General features: G+C 47.8%; 1 protein-coding gene across 1 annotated transcript in view; it reads right to left on the bottom strand.

The window, feature by feature from the left end:
• Positions 1-14,867, bottom strand: part of LOC116988914 (protein spinster homolog 2-like) — a 76,916-nt gene that overhangs the window by 21,271 nt on the left and 40,778 nt on the right. Inside the window, exons 4-6 of the mRNA XM_033045942.1 lie at positions 6,732-6,883; positions 5,460-5,526; positions 870-1,012 (exon numbers count right to left, since the gene is read on the bottom strand). Coding sequence (XP_032901833.1) covers positions 870-1,012; positions 5,460-5,526; positions 6,732-6,883 — 362 coding nt within the window. The remainder of the gene's footprint in view (positions 1-869; positions 1,013-5,459; positions 5,527-6,731; positions 6,884-14,867) is intronic.

The following is a 14,867-nucleotide window of genomic DNA, read 5'->3' as shown; positions in this document are numbered from 1 at the left end:
CATGAACTACAGAGGTGCAAGAAAGGGAGGGAATTCCCATGGCCAACTAAGGATGGGTCATAAAGACAGACTATCCTTGCCAGAACCCACACAAATATGTACAATATCACCTGTTCATAAGTGATAGGAGCAGAATTAGGCCATTCGGCCCATCAAGTCTACTCTGCCATTCAATCGCAGCTGGTCTAATTCTCCTACCTTCTCCCCAGAACCTCTGACACCCGTACTAATCAAGAATCTATCTATCTCTGCCTTAAAAATATCCACTGACGGCCTCCACAGCCTTCTGTGGCAAAGAATTCCACAGATTCACCACACCCTGACTAAAGAAATTCCTCCTCATCTCCTTCCAAAAGGAACGTCCTTTGATTCTGTGGCTATGACCTCTGGTCCTCAACTCTCCCACTAGTGGAAACGTTCTCCCTCCACATCCACTCTATCCAGGCCTTTCCCTCTCAGGCCATTTCTCTCTCTCTTGGATGGACACAAAAAAGCTGGAGTAACACAGGCAACATCTCTGGAGAGAAGGAATGGGTGACGTTTCTGGTCAAGACCCTTCTTCAGACTAATCAGGGGAAAGGGAAACAAGAGATGTTGAAACGTCATCCATTCCTTCTTTCAAGAGGAGCTGCCTGTCCCACTGAGTTACTCCAGCTTTTTATGTCTATCTTTGGTTTAAACCAGCATCTGCAGTTCCTTCCTACACAACTCCCTCTCTTGGATTCCTGATAGGAACGAGAGCTCACGTCAGGCCCCAGGAGCTCCAGCATGGTGTCCCTACTCACCCCCCCCTCCCCCCTCTGTTCTGTTGGGTGCGGGTCTAGTGGGAGCTCAGTTCCCACAACGTGGTTCCCTGTGCGGTCTCTTACATCTTAATGACGGCCTTCATGTCCTTGCTCCAGGACGTGCTGGCCCTGAGCTGGACCTGGTGCAGATCCGCCGCCCCTCTCTTAGGCTCCGGCACCAGCAGCATGATGAGGCTCCCAGCTGCAAAGCCCATGGCTGGAGTCACCTGCTCACACCGGAGAGAATAAAGACACAATTAAAGCAGGAACAGGTGGAGAACAAGCAGAAGAAACTAGCAGTGAGCAAGGCTAACCCTGCGCCTGTCACAGGGTTTTTCTTCACACACCCTTGCCCAGGAATGGTTCCAAGTCCCTGCGTTCCCGCCCCTCCCCTCCCCCCCCTCCTCCCCCCCATCATCCTTTATTTAGCTTTCAGCTTAAACTTTAAACTCTATTTAGAGTTTAGAGATACAGCATGGAAACAGGCCCTTCGGCCCACCAAGTCCATGCCGACCAACAATCCCTGCACATTAACACTATCCTAAACACACTATTTACATTTATACTAAGCCGATTAACCTACAAACCTGTACATCTTTGGAGTGTGGGAGGAAACCAAAGATCTCGGAGAAAACCCACGCAGTCACGGGGAGAACGTACAAACTCCGTACAGACAGCACCCATAGTCGGGATCGAACCCGGGACTCTGTCGCTGTAAAGCCAGTAAAGGGCCTGTCCCACTTGGCGATTTTATCGGCGACTGCAGGCGTCATTGACTGACGTATCAGGGTCGGCGAAAGATTTTGAACATTTCAAAATCCAGCGGCGACAAAAACAATGTTGCGACACTCGAGGAGACACCGTGCGTTAATGCGTCATCATGCCGCATCACGACGCGACTTTTTCGGTGACCTGATACGTCAGTCAATGATGCCGGCAATCGCTGAAATAATCGACAAGTGGGACAGGGCCTTAAGGCAGCAACTTTACCTCTGCGCCACCGTGCCGCCCCCAGTCACTGGAGCGTGTGTTACAGCTCTTCAAGGGCACGTTGGGCCTTGTTGTAACAGTGTAGGAGCCACTGACACAGGTCAGAGTGCATGTGGGATGGAGAATTAAAGTGAAGGGTTGAAGGGTCTGACAAGATTGGCCGACCTGAAACGCTGACTGTTTCTCTTCCCACAGGAGCTGCACGGCCAGCTGAGTGTTTCCAGCATGTCCTGTTTTGGCTCTAGGTTTCCAGCACGTGCAGTCTGCTGACGTTCACCCACCAGCTATCCACGTGTGGGGAGAGGTGGAGGGTGTGAGTTCCAGAGGAGCAAGCTGGGGCGAAGGTAGAGTGCCCTGGGGAGGTAACGAGGCATCAAGGAGAAAGATTCCCCGCTGGCCTCTCCGCATGTTGGCATGGCCACTTCCCTTTCGGGGTGGACTGCTGCCAGCCATACCCGCTGTGCCAGTTCACTAGGAATGCCCGGGGGCAGTGGTCTTCAGCCAAGGCACAAAATAAACCACAAATCTATATCTTTGTAGAGTTGCTGCCTCACAGCACCAGAGACCCCGGTTCAATCCTGACTACGGGTGCTGCATGTATGGTGTTTGGTCATTCTACCCGTGACCGCATAGCCAGAGGTGCCACTTCCCTTGGGATTTGTACCGCAGCCAGCCAAACCCGCTGTGTCAGTTCACTAGGAATGCCCGGGGGCCTTTTCCTTCACACAACCTTGCCCAGGAATGGGTCCAAGTCCCTGTGTGCCCCCCCCCCCCCCCATCATTCACTGGAGCTTGTGTTACAGCTGAATGCTCTGGAGGCAAACCATAGTGGGCTGCGGCCTTCACACAGAAACCCAGCCTTGCCCTCCACACTTGAAGGGTTTTAATTAAACTTTGGAACTCTTTGAACCAGTAAGATATTTAAGAGACTTCCCAGCAAATATTGGGGGGGTTTTTTTCCATGACTATAAAAAAACACAGAGTTTGCATGAGCAACTTGACAAATGGAGTAGAAATTGTGCTTCTCGTGAGGTCTATGATCTCAGCAAGAAAATCCATTTGGGGCTTTGTGTTTACCCTTCAATAAGACGTGTCTCCAGAAATAGAGAGAGTACCATGACTATGTCCTGAATACACTCGTGAATATGATCAAGAAAGCATTTGACAGGTTGAGTTTGGGAATGTTGCTGACATTTAACAAGGGCTTGATGGGCTGTGGCAGCAGTGAGGTGCTGGGGTGTTGGGGCCAGTGTTGGGCTGGGGCCTGGGCTGGCGCTTGGTGGCAGGAAGGGGAAGCCCCTTCACCAGTAGACCTGGCCAGCGAGGCATCGAACCAGGCACAGCATGATTCAGCCCCTCACCTCCCACAGTGTGGCACTCCCCTGTTCCCAGCACTACCCTCACCTCTGGCAGTGAAGGACACCCCCACCAAACCTTCCCCCCCTTCTCCCCCCCCCCCCCCCCCCCCCCCCCCCCCCCCCACTCCCCTCTCCCCCAGTCCTACATTGAAAGAACTGTCCAGATTGTGGCAAGTGGCACTGAGGTGAGAATTGAAGTGTGTCAATGAAGAGGGATATTGACACCAAAGATCCTATAGCGGTTCCTATAGCGGATCCTATAGCGGATAGGATCTTTGATTGACACCACTTGTACCATGGAGAATGGAAAAGAAGGTGCCTCACTGAAGATGTTCGCTGCCTTTGCATTTCAACGTGCTGAGTGGTTTAGATATTGCCCCAAGACATGTTATAAGCTGCGGATATTACTCGGGTTGGGCAATAAATGCCAGCCCTGTCAGCAGTGCCTGCATCCAGTAAATCAATAAAATAATAAACGGTTCATATTTTGTCCAGCGTATTCACTTGGGACCCAGAATACCTTCTGTACGTCAAAGAAAGAATGTGGTCAGCAGAAATGCAGCAATATCTAGATTCACAAGGCAAAAGCAATATTACACTGAAGCATTAAATTATGATACAATCTTATGGAAAGTTCCATCATGGTCTGACAGTGCGTTACTGTATCTGCGGCTTAAAATGGGCATTCATTGTTTTCAGCCACAACAGCTTCAGATGTGTTTTGCTGGCTCCACATGGCACAGCCATTCAGTGGAGATGGTTGTGTGTGTGTGTGCGTGCTTATGTGTGTGTGTGCGCGCGTGCGTGTGCGTGCGTGTGTTTCTGTGCGTGTGCGTGTTCGTGCGCATGTGTGCGTGTGTGTGTGTGCATGTGTGTGCGTGCCTGCGCGTGTGTTTGTGCTTGGACTGGGATCTACAACAGAGGAGTGGAGTGGACACCACAGTGATCAGCATCTTGTCACATCAAAATGGTGCCGGCAATTCGGTTGCACAAAGTAGTCTTTTTCATCGTTATGGACTTTTCCGATTGTGGAAGGTAACAGGAATGATTTCCGGATTGTTCTACATCACTCTGAGCGACTGCTGACGGTGTGGCAGATGTGGTTGCAGGTGTAATGTCAATTTCTGACCAATTCTCCCTTTGGAGCAATGAAGAGGAACCAGGACCACACGGGCTGAGCTGCCATGGATGGCCACTCCTGGGATGGCTCCATTACCAAAATCCAGTGGGCAAGTCCCATAACTACCATTGATCCATCTGGAGATCCTCCAACACTGAATCAAACAGCCACCAACCCCCCCCCCCATACACACAGTCTTGCTCCTGATTCCTCAAGGTTCTGGTTCCCAACCAACAGCCCTCGAATCCCCTCCACACAGATGCTAGTCACCCAGCACGACCACAGGCCCTTATTCCTACCAAGTCCATGCTGACCACCAAGTAGCTCAGGCTTCTCTGCAGACTCAGCAGTTTTAATCAACTTCACACATTTGTTCAACTTTGGCAAAATCAAACGGCAACCAACACATCAGCTGTTGAAGTTCCCTGTAAATGGCCAGTCAGCACGGGTGGAGCTGGAGTCTGTTCCGGCTGCTGAAGTTTAGTTTCGTTTATTGGTGTTTAGTCAAGTTGTGTTCAGCCACGTGGGATTGTGAAGGGGCATGAATTCCAGCAATTAGTTTCAAAATGGCAGTACTGCCAATTCAACCTATGTGTGTTCATCTGTGTGTGTGCTCACATGTGTATGCGCACTTGCATTTATGCATGGTCACACAAACCTTTAGCTGTATGTGGGGTGTGCCATCACATGCTTGCACAAGCATGTGCAAATATTTGCATGTGTTCCCTGTGTATGTGAGTGCACACATGCCTAAATCAGACGCCATCTTGGAACCAAATTGGCAGGTAACGCAATACAAAATGATTGTTCTGCATGCAGACTTGGCCTCATTGCGTATCACAGTGCAGGAATCAGCCGCTGCCAGCAGAAGCAGCCCACTTCTCTCAGTCCTTACTCTTTCACCAGAGCCCTGCAAATATTTATTTTCCTTCCAGGCTGGAACTATCCCCAGTATCTCATCAGCTGGGGCAGTGAGCTGATCCCCAGTGGAGTGCACCTCTTTTAGATGCAGCATCCCGGTCATTGCACGGAGAACAGAGAGGAAAGTGGAAAACCACATTTCCACAAGGACCCCTGTCTCTAGCTAGACCTACATTCCACAGATGTAGGTCACCTCGAGTAACACGGATCGCGAGCGAGAACATTTCCCTAATCCGGAACGCTGCACGGTCGGAAACCAGGCGAATGCGGGAACATGAATCTTACCCGAAGTGCCCAGTGCCAGTCTCCAGACGCCTGTGTCATGCTGGAGCCCAAGATGTATCCAAGGCCACTGTAAGAGAGTGGAAGTTTTAGTTTCAGAGATACAGCGCGGCAACAGGCCCTTCGGCCCACCGAGTCCGCACCGACCAGTAATCCCGGCACATTATCACTATCCTACACACACTAGGGACAATTTTACATTTACAATTAACCTATAAGCCTGTACGTCTTTGGAGTGTGGGAGGAAACCAAAGGTCTCGGAGAAAACCCACGCGGTTACGGGGAGAACGTAGAGAAAAAAAGCACCCGTAGTCAGGATCGTAGAAGTGTCTGGATTAAAATAATGGGATTACCGCACTCATTAGCCCACACTCCGAAACCCTGCAGCAACACATTCCCAGCCTCCCGGAACGACTGAGTGTGTCTCCCACTGCCTCACTAATTTAACTCTCCCACCCCAGAGGATAGCTCACCCGTGCAACCCCTACTCCACACAGACAACTCAGTGACATTGCCCGACCACAGGGAGTCACTACTGTGTTAAGTACGACAGAGATAAATATGCTTAGAGAAGGACTGGAGAGCAAGTTCACCGATCTCTGGCTGGCGATGCAGAGGGGCTCTGAGAGGGGAGGTTTGTAAAAGTGAAAAGTAACTGTAAAATGCTGGGTGGAGGTAAACCTAACTGACTCATCAATATGGTCATAGAGTCTGGGTTACAAGTGGCCATTGTCATTGGGACTTAGCCATCAAATCTCACATGCTTTGTGAAGGTTTAATAAGTGACTCTGTTTTGGGTCAGCATACTGGACAGCCACAGCAGTTTTAGTTTTAAGTTTTAGAGATACAGCATGGAAACAGGCCCTTCGGCCCAGCGTGTCCATGCCGACCATCCATCATCCATTCACACTAGTTCTATGTTATCCCACTTTCTCATCCACTCCTGACACACAGGGGGCAATTTTACAGAAGCCAATCAACCTACAAACCCGTGCGTCTTTGGGATGTGGGAGGAAACCGGAGAGCAGCCGGCCGAATCCCACGTGGTCACAGGGAGAACGTGCAAACTCCACCCAGACAGCACCCGTGGTCAGGATCGAGCCCGGGTCTCTAGCGACGTGAGGCAGCGGCTCTACCAGCTGTGCCGGTTCATGGAGAAGGGTCATCGCCGCCCTCTCAAAGGCAGGCGGTGTTAATACGGTCGCTAAAACCGTGCCGTGTTTCCGCTGGCAAGCGCTGGTGTTGGTGGGGACGGGCGGGGATGCGAGCACATACCTGCCCAGCGGGATGGCAAAGTAGAAGCAGGAGAGCATGCAGGTCCGGGTGTCCTTGGTGAACAGGTCAGCGATGATGGTGGGCGCAATTGTCGAGTAGCTGGCTTCTCCGAACCCCACCAACCCTCTCGAAATGAGAAACATCCAGAAGTTCTGGGGGATTCGCAAAGAAGGCACAAGTTGAAGGTGATACAGTGATCAACGTCTCTCCAGATACCAATTACAATTGGATTGTTGCTACATCCCTCCCAGCAGAATCCCAACGCTCCGTCTCTGGAGAAATGACAACTTAAACACCTTTCACCAAGACGCGCTCACACATCAGCCCCCGCTAGTGCAACAGCAGAACGGGAGGTGAGGGATTAAAGGAATCCCAAAATGTTTTGATGTCGACACTTTATAGAAGCATTCAAAAGAGAGTTAGATAGAGCCTGTCCCACTTTCATGATCTAATTCACGACCTCTGCCGAGTTTGCCCTTGACTCATACTCGCAGCATGGTCGTCACGAGGTCGTAGGTGGGTCGTAGCAGGCCGCGATGCTAGTCGTAGGTACTCGTGACATCAAGTAGGTCGGGGCTTTTTTTCTAGCATGATGAAAATTGTCCACAAGTAAAAAAGGTTGTGAATTAGGTCGTGAAAGTGGGTTAGGCCCTTTAGGGCTAGCGGAATCAAGGGGTATAGGGAGAAGGCGGGAATGGGGTTCTGATTGTGGATGATCAGCCGTGATCACATTGAATGGCAGTGCTGGCTCGAAGGGCCGAATGGCCTACTCCTGCACCTATTGTCTATGTATCTATGTACAGTATCTATGTATGAAATTTGCTGATTGGAACTGAAAAGCAGGTTGCAACCCTTATACAGAGGAGATGATTACACATGTTCACAACTCCATCTGAATATGCCATTGTCTCCTCCTTCAGACTGGGACCTGGCTCCCAGTTAATGTACATGTACTCAACGGCGCCTGTGTACTACAGCTTGGCGAGCAGAGATAGGATAACTTGGGTTCTGGAGTGGAGGTGAGATAAGCAGAACAGTCCCCAGTTTGTTCTATTGACTCTCGATGACTCTTGGATCTGCAACTGCGTTTAACGAGAGCTGAGTCCAGAAAATCCATCATGTTGCCTGGATGTGTCGTCAGCAATAAGATATTAATGGTCTGGAGTTCTCCTCCACCAAGCTATGAATCCCGGGGCATTAATTAAAATATTCAGGCCAGAGAGAGAGAGATTTGTTTTCCGGCTGGCTGTGCAGGAGATGGAGCAGAGGCAGATAGCTGTGTCTGACGTGCTCATCTCCTGACCTAATGGGATGGTACATCAGGATTGAGGGGCCAAATGGCCCTTCATTCCCATTCTTTAACCATCCACCCCGGCCTTCAACAAAACCACCGTTCTCCATCATCTTAAATGGTTTCTAAATGTCTCATTTTGCTTTGATTTAAAATAAAATCAGAAATCAAAAATACTTTTTGCACAAAATACACTTTATCATGCCAATATGAGTACAAATACACGAGGTCCATTATTCTTGACTGGCTTTTGGAAGGCTTCCAGAGAAAGACTTCTGAGTTATGAGTTTAGTAATTATTGTCGCATGTACAGTTACAGTGGTAGAGTGAAAAGCTTTTGTTGTGTGCTAACCAGTCAGTGGAACGACAATACATGATTACAATCGAGTCATTCATAGTGTACATGATCAAGGGAACAACCTGAAGCACGTTTAGTGCAAGATAAAGCCAGTAAAGTCCGATCAAAAATAGTCCGAGGGTCTCCAATGAGGTAGATAGTAGTTCAAGACTGCTCCCTAACTGTGGTGAGATCATTCAGTTGCATGTTAGCAGCTGAGAAGAAACTGTCCCTGAATCTGGAAGTGTGTGTTTTCACATTTCTATACCTTTAGCCCGATGGGAGTGGGAAGAAAAGTGAGTGGCAACTTATCCTTGATCTGAGTTTTAACATTAAGGTATTCTAGTGGTTAAATTCAAGGTGATAAGATAGAGAGATTTGTTTTGGCGTGGTGGGAGGAGCCACTCATGAAATAAATAAATAATAGACCAGGGGGTGGGGGGTCATGATCCAGTACATGCAACATGAAAAGATGTTGGCATCAAATAGATATACAGGTGAGAAGGAAAGATAATGAAACAATCAAGGGTTGGTACAGATCAACCATAATCCTATTGTCCTATAAGTCAGAACATGAGAAAGAGTGAAATTGCCTGGTCGTGCTTCCACATTAATGTTCTTATTAGTTAGGCAGGAGAATAGGATCAGGAAAGTGAGATTAATGAGATAGCTCCGACAAAGGGCCAGCACAGGAATATTGGGCAGAACAGCCTCCTTCTCTACTGCAGGTTTCAACGGTTGTATGACATGTAGTTCTGAGATTCAGTCTCATTAGTACCAGGATGACAATTGATTTAATCCCTGCATCTGTAATGAACATTTCTCTAGTGATATGATCCCTACAGATATTTTTAATCTATAATTAGATTTGCTTGGCTTAGTTTTCTTGTGTCAGAAATACTCCCGTTTGATTATTTTGTAACAAGGAAATGCCTGTGGGTAAAGAATGCATTTCAGAATGTTTTAATGGGCACTGTCTTTGCCGGGGGATAGGGCTTTTTTAACTGTGATTTGTGCACATTAGGAGATTAAATCAAGTCAAGTCAAGTCAAATTAATTATCAGATGCGCCAGTACAGTGAGGTCCAGGTATAACAAAAACCATACGTCACCTATCCATGTTCTACAGAGATGCTGACTGACCTGCTATTACTGTGCATTTTTTGCAAGCTAGCATCTGCAGTTCCTGGAATGTACTTCTTACTAGCAGCAGGATCAATAGGAGGTTGTGGTGAGGTGTGTCAACCCTAGTTTAGTTTAGTATAGTGTAGTTTAGAGATACTTTGCGGAAACAGACCCTTCGGTCCACCGAGTCCGCACCGACCAGCGATCCCCACTCACTAACATTATCCTACACACACCAGGGCCGTTACAATTTTACCAAACCAATTAGCCTACAAACCTGTGTGTCTTTGGAGTGTGGGAGGAAACCGGAGCACCCAGAGAAAACCCATGCAGGACATGGAGCGAACATACAAACTCCATACAGTCAGGATCAAACCTGGGTCTCTGGCACTGTGAGGCAGCAACTCTACCGCTGCAGCACCATGTCACTAGAGATATCAATCACTGCCAGACCTCGAAATGATGGACCGAGAACATGGGGGGGGGGCTCCATTTTGAAAAATTGTTCAATGGTTCAATGGTGCCATGTTGTCACATGTGCACGGTGAAATTATTTTCTTACAAACAGTCCAGTAGAGTATCACCATACCGCCCCTGATTAGCAATTGTACAGAAATAGTCCACTGAGCTCGCTTGCAAGAGGCGCCATGTTCAATCGCCATTTTCCCAGTCCAGTCCAGGCTCCAGTTGTTAACAGCGGTGCCCGGTTCAGGCAAGAAACTTGGCTGCTGCCGGGCTCCAGCTGTCACCTTCCCTTGGTCCACCAGCATCCGACATTCCCCTCCTTGCCCGTCCACCATTGTGCATGGCTAAGTGTTGAGTGACAAACAGTTTATATGGTTATATTCGGTGACAATCGGTTATTATCGGTGATGATCGGTGGAAGCAACGACCAATTTCTGCTGCTTTCCACAATCAGGACGAACAAATGATCATGGTATCCATCGAGCCCATCCTCAGCACATGAGTGGTGGAGACTTCCTTGGGAAATCCAGGTGGTTTTGTGGAGACTGGCTGACATTCTATTTACTGCATCTCCCGGTATTGCAGCTAAACTTGGCAAGTGGGAGCCAGTTACGTAAAGTGTTAGACAGATGAGATAATTACAGGGAACTGAGAACTTCTTGATGTAACCACAACAACAACTAATTGCATTAAAAAAACAGCTTCGGCTCAGGAAAACACTCCAAGAGCTTTACATCAGCATTTTATCAAACCAACTTTAATCCCAAGCCTCAAAAAATTCTTTCAGGTCAATATTGAAAATGTCTTGTGTTAAGAGGCATATTAAATGAGGAGAGACGGATAAAGACACAGAGACAGTGTGTGAAAGCTACAGCTGTACGGTCTTGGAGGCTTAGAGTACTGGAAATACATAGAGGGTGAGGGGGGTGGGGGGTGGGGGGGGGGGGTCAGGGTGGTGGGGGTTGGTGTGGAGATTTGCAGATCTCATTTGAAGATTTTAAAGCAAGGCGTTACCAGGCAGGGAGTCTACGCGGAGAAACATACACAGCAAAGTAACGTCACCCTTCCCTTCCCTCCAGAGATGCTGCCTGACCCGCTGAGTTACTCCAGCAGTTTGTGTCTACCTTCGATTTAAACCAGCATCTGCAGTTCTTTCCTACACATTTTTTCTTCTCTCTCCACATATGTTGCCTGGCCTGCTGAGTTTTCCTTGACTCCTTATTTTATTCGCTTCTCTTTCAAATTTGGAGCAACGGCTATGTCTAACAGTTCCAGCAATTCCCCCCCCCCCCCCCCCTCTCTCTCTCAGTTCTCTGCCTTTAACAAGACTTCACTCTCCCTCAGCCGACACCAATCTTTGCCATCCATTCATCTCCACACTCTCACAGACATTCCTCCCAATCTCCCCATCCCTTCACTGCAACTTAAACCTTCCTTGATCTTAATATTCCTCCCGTGAGCAGCTTCTCTCTCCACAAGCACTGACTGAGCTGGTGAGCATCCGCATCATTTTTCTGTTCTTATTCCCCATCATCATCCAGACCTCAGGAGCTCACGGATGGTGCAGAGTATTCGAAAGTTGGGACTAAACACAGATAATGCTGGCAGAATAAATTCAGGGGAAAGTAATTTGTTTCTTTTTCAACACGCTTGGATTAGTTTGTTAATGTTAGACGCTAGGTTTCACACAATTTAAACTGATGCACCTTTGGGTACTAATTTGCCAGCACCTCAGGGAACAGGCTGCAGAAGAAGATCTATGGCACCCCAGGGCCAAGCTGAAACAGGAGCAGAGCTGCAAACAGCAGAACCGCACTGAGGAGATGGGAAAGAAGACGGAGCAAACATGTACATCGTCCCTTCTGCCCAGACTTACAGCCTTCCCTGATTTCACCTTTGGTGGATTGCTATCATCTTTAGAAACGTTTCAGTAATAAAATGGAAATTCAAAGTTTGCATGACAGCAGTCCAAGAAAGATTGGTTGATGATTTATCTAAATCTGAAATCATTATTTGTTGTTATTTTGTAGGGCAGCACAGTGGTGCAGTGGTAGAGTTGCTGCTTTACAGCGCCAGAGACACCGGTTCAATCCCGGGCGCTGTCTGTACGGAGTTTCTACATTCTTCCTGTGACTGCGTGGGTTTTCTGTGGGTACTCTGGTTTCCTCCCACACTCTAAAGACATACAGGCTTGTAGATTAGTTACACTACAATTCAATTGTAAATTGTGCCCAATGTGTAGGATACTGCTAGCGTACGGGGTGATCGCTGGTCGGCGTGGACTCGGTGGGCCGTAGGGACTGTTAGAGCGCTATATCTCTAAATCTAAAGTCTAAAGCTAAGAAAACAACCACTCGATCAGGAGAGACTCCTTATGCTACAACAGAGGTTTGAATTTAATCTGACCATCACCTAGTGAAGAACATAATTTGATTATCCGAATTATCTGAATGTCTCGACGCGAAACATCACCCATTCCTTCTCTCCAGAGATGCTGCCTGTCCAGCTGAGTTACTCCAGCATTATTTGATTATCCCCGCTGTTCTACCTACCTCCCCACATCCTGATCTTCACCTCACGTGTTGGACAGAAGTGTTGGAACATTTTACACAGAAACATTTAACCACTGCACTGGTCCTCACTGGCATGCATCTTTCTTTTCTCCTTTGACATGTCCATCACATGGTTTCAGTGTAAACATATTGAATCGTAGAGATGAGTCATTTGGCCACCCTGAGCATAACACCGTTCAATAAGATCAATACCAACTCAAATCCACTTTCCATCAGGTTCCCATACGCCTTCATTCCCATTGAGTATGAACCTTGCTGATCTCAGTCTAACTGGGCATCTACAGCCTGAGTAGATTGTAGACTCTGTCCCAAGTAGATGACCCATTTTCTGAAGCAAGACCCCCTGTCTCTAAAGTCTGCAGTAAGCGGTAATATCCCTTCCTGTTCTATCTGAAGAGTCCGTGTCAGAACCTCGTACAACAGGGAGGTCACCTCATTTTACAGACTTGAGTCGGTAAGTTTCAATCATACGCAACCTCGGCACATCGGGAAAATTTATCCCCTCAATCTCCGGTGATCCTTCTCCGCACTGTCAAGTAAACCCTTTCTCAGTTCAGGCCATTACCAACACATCCCAGACTCCAGGTTAGGCTCAACAAAGCCCTGGGCGACTGGAGCAAGACTTCCCTTGTACCCCAACAACAACCAAAGTACAGGAGGAACTCAGAGGGTTGGGGGAACTCAGACCCGATCCTGACAAAGGGTCCCGACCCAAAACGTCATCTGTCCAACTCCCTCCACAGATGCTGCCTGACCTGCTGAGTTCCTCCGGCACTTTATTTTTTGCTCAAGATTCCCGAATCTGTGGTTTCTTGCCTTCCCTTGTACTCTGGTCATTCGGCAAGAAAGATCAATTCACCGTGTACCTTCTTATCCATTCCACTTACATTACTATCCGCTTCTTGTGAACGCACCATATACCAGCATTTACAAATAGTTCCGCCATTGAATTAGCTGGTACGCTATCAATACATCCACTACCCTCCTTTGCTCCACATCCCTTGATTTCCTTTCCTCCAGCTAGTGGTATTTATGTCATTTTGGAGAGGGGAAGAGAGGACATACACCATTATCATTACCGGAGGTCAGTTGTAGAGCTAGGCGCAGCGTTCTTCTAATTGGCTTGTTTGAACCAAGGGCTAGATTTAATCAGATGCCTCTCAAAATAGCCCGTCCATGGAACTGAAAGCTCGCTCACCCCCAAGACACACACCGTGAGCAGAAATGTCTGGAATGCATGAAATCATATCAGAAACTGACTCCAGCCATCCCTCCCTGAGGAAGTGAGTCTCCTATCTACGCTGAGATGTTATTAGGCATATTTTGTTTATTGAGACATTCTGGGTGGCATGTCATATTGAAAGAGAGAGGAGGAGCTCATCAAGATTTTAACACAACATGCACTTCAAATGCAGGAAGGCCTTTGCATGATATATGAAAACAATTTCAAAGCTCAAAGCCTTCCCAACTGCCGAACTTTAATCTTTCGTGAAAATCAACGTGGTGACAGGGATTTGTGATACTGATATATTAAATCCTTGCCGACATCCCCACCCACATTCAATCATTTATTTGATCCTTGTATTTCCGCTCTCATTAGTTTTTCCCATTCAAGTTAGGACACCTCATCTTCACATCCAGTCTCTGTTACTGAGGCACACAAGGCTGCCAACAAATTCAAACCCTCCCTCCCCGCAAGTTTCATTTTTGTGGTTTGGGCCAAAGAACTGATTGGAGCACTTTGTGAGTAAGTTCAGAAATGCACACAGAGAGGATGCTTTCTCCATTTCAGGAAAGGATAATACTTTGAAGGTTTAATCCAGGAAGTAGTTCATATGGGAGGCACAAGATGCTGATGCTGGTGAATGAGATCAAGATGCAGATGCTGGAATCTTGCATAGAACACAATTGTGATTCTATGCAAGATTGTAAATTACAATATAGAGACACAGGAATCTGGAGAGAGCGAGAATCTTGAGCCAAAAGCAAAGTGCTATGGGAACTCCACGGATCAAGCATCATCCGTGGACAAAATGGACAAAGGAATGTCTTGTTCAGGTCAGGACACATCTTCAGACAGATTTGGGTCGGGGGGAGTAAGCTGGAAATGAGGTGGGTGGGGGGAGACCCTGGCATGTGATGGGTGTGTACAGGTGATGAGGGAGGGAGGGGGAGCGGATGATTGGAAGATGGGTGGAGTAAGTGATACAGGTAGAGGCGAAAAGGAGCTAAAAAGGTGTAGGGTTAGGAAGGAATGGGAGAAGTGAAATATGTAAAAATGGAGGTTGGGATATGTGTGGAAGAGGTTGGAGGGAGGGAAAAGAGCGGGTATAAAGGGGAAGTGTG

The sequence above is a fragment of the Amblyraja radiata genome, chromosome 28 (assembly GCF_010909765.2).
Source record: "Amblyraja radiata isolate CabotCenter1 chromosome 28, sAmbRad1.1.pri, whole genome shotgun sequence".
Lineage (NCBI taxonomy): Eukaryota > Metazoa > Chordata > Chondrichthyes > Rajiformes > Rajidae > Amblyraja > Amblyraja radiata.
The sequence above is the reverse complement of the archived record's forward strand: the minus strand, read 5'-3'. Positions and strand labels throughout refer to the sequence as shown.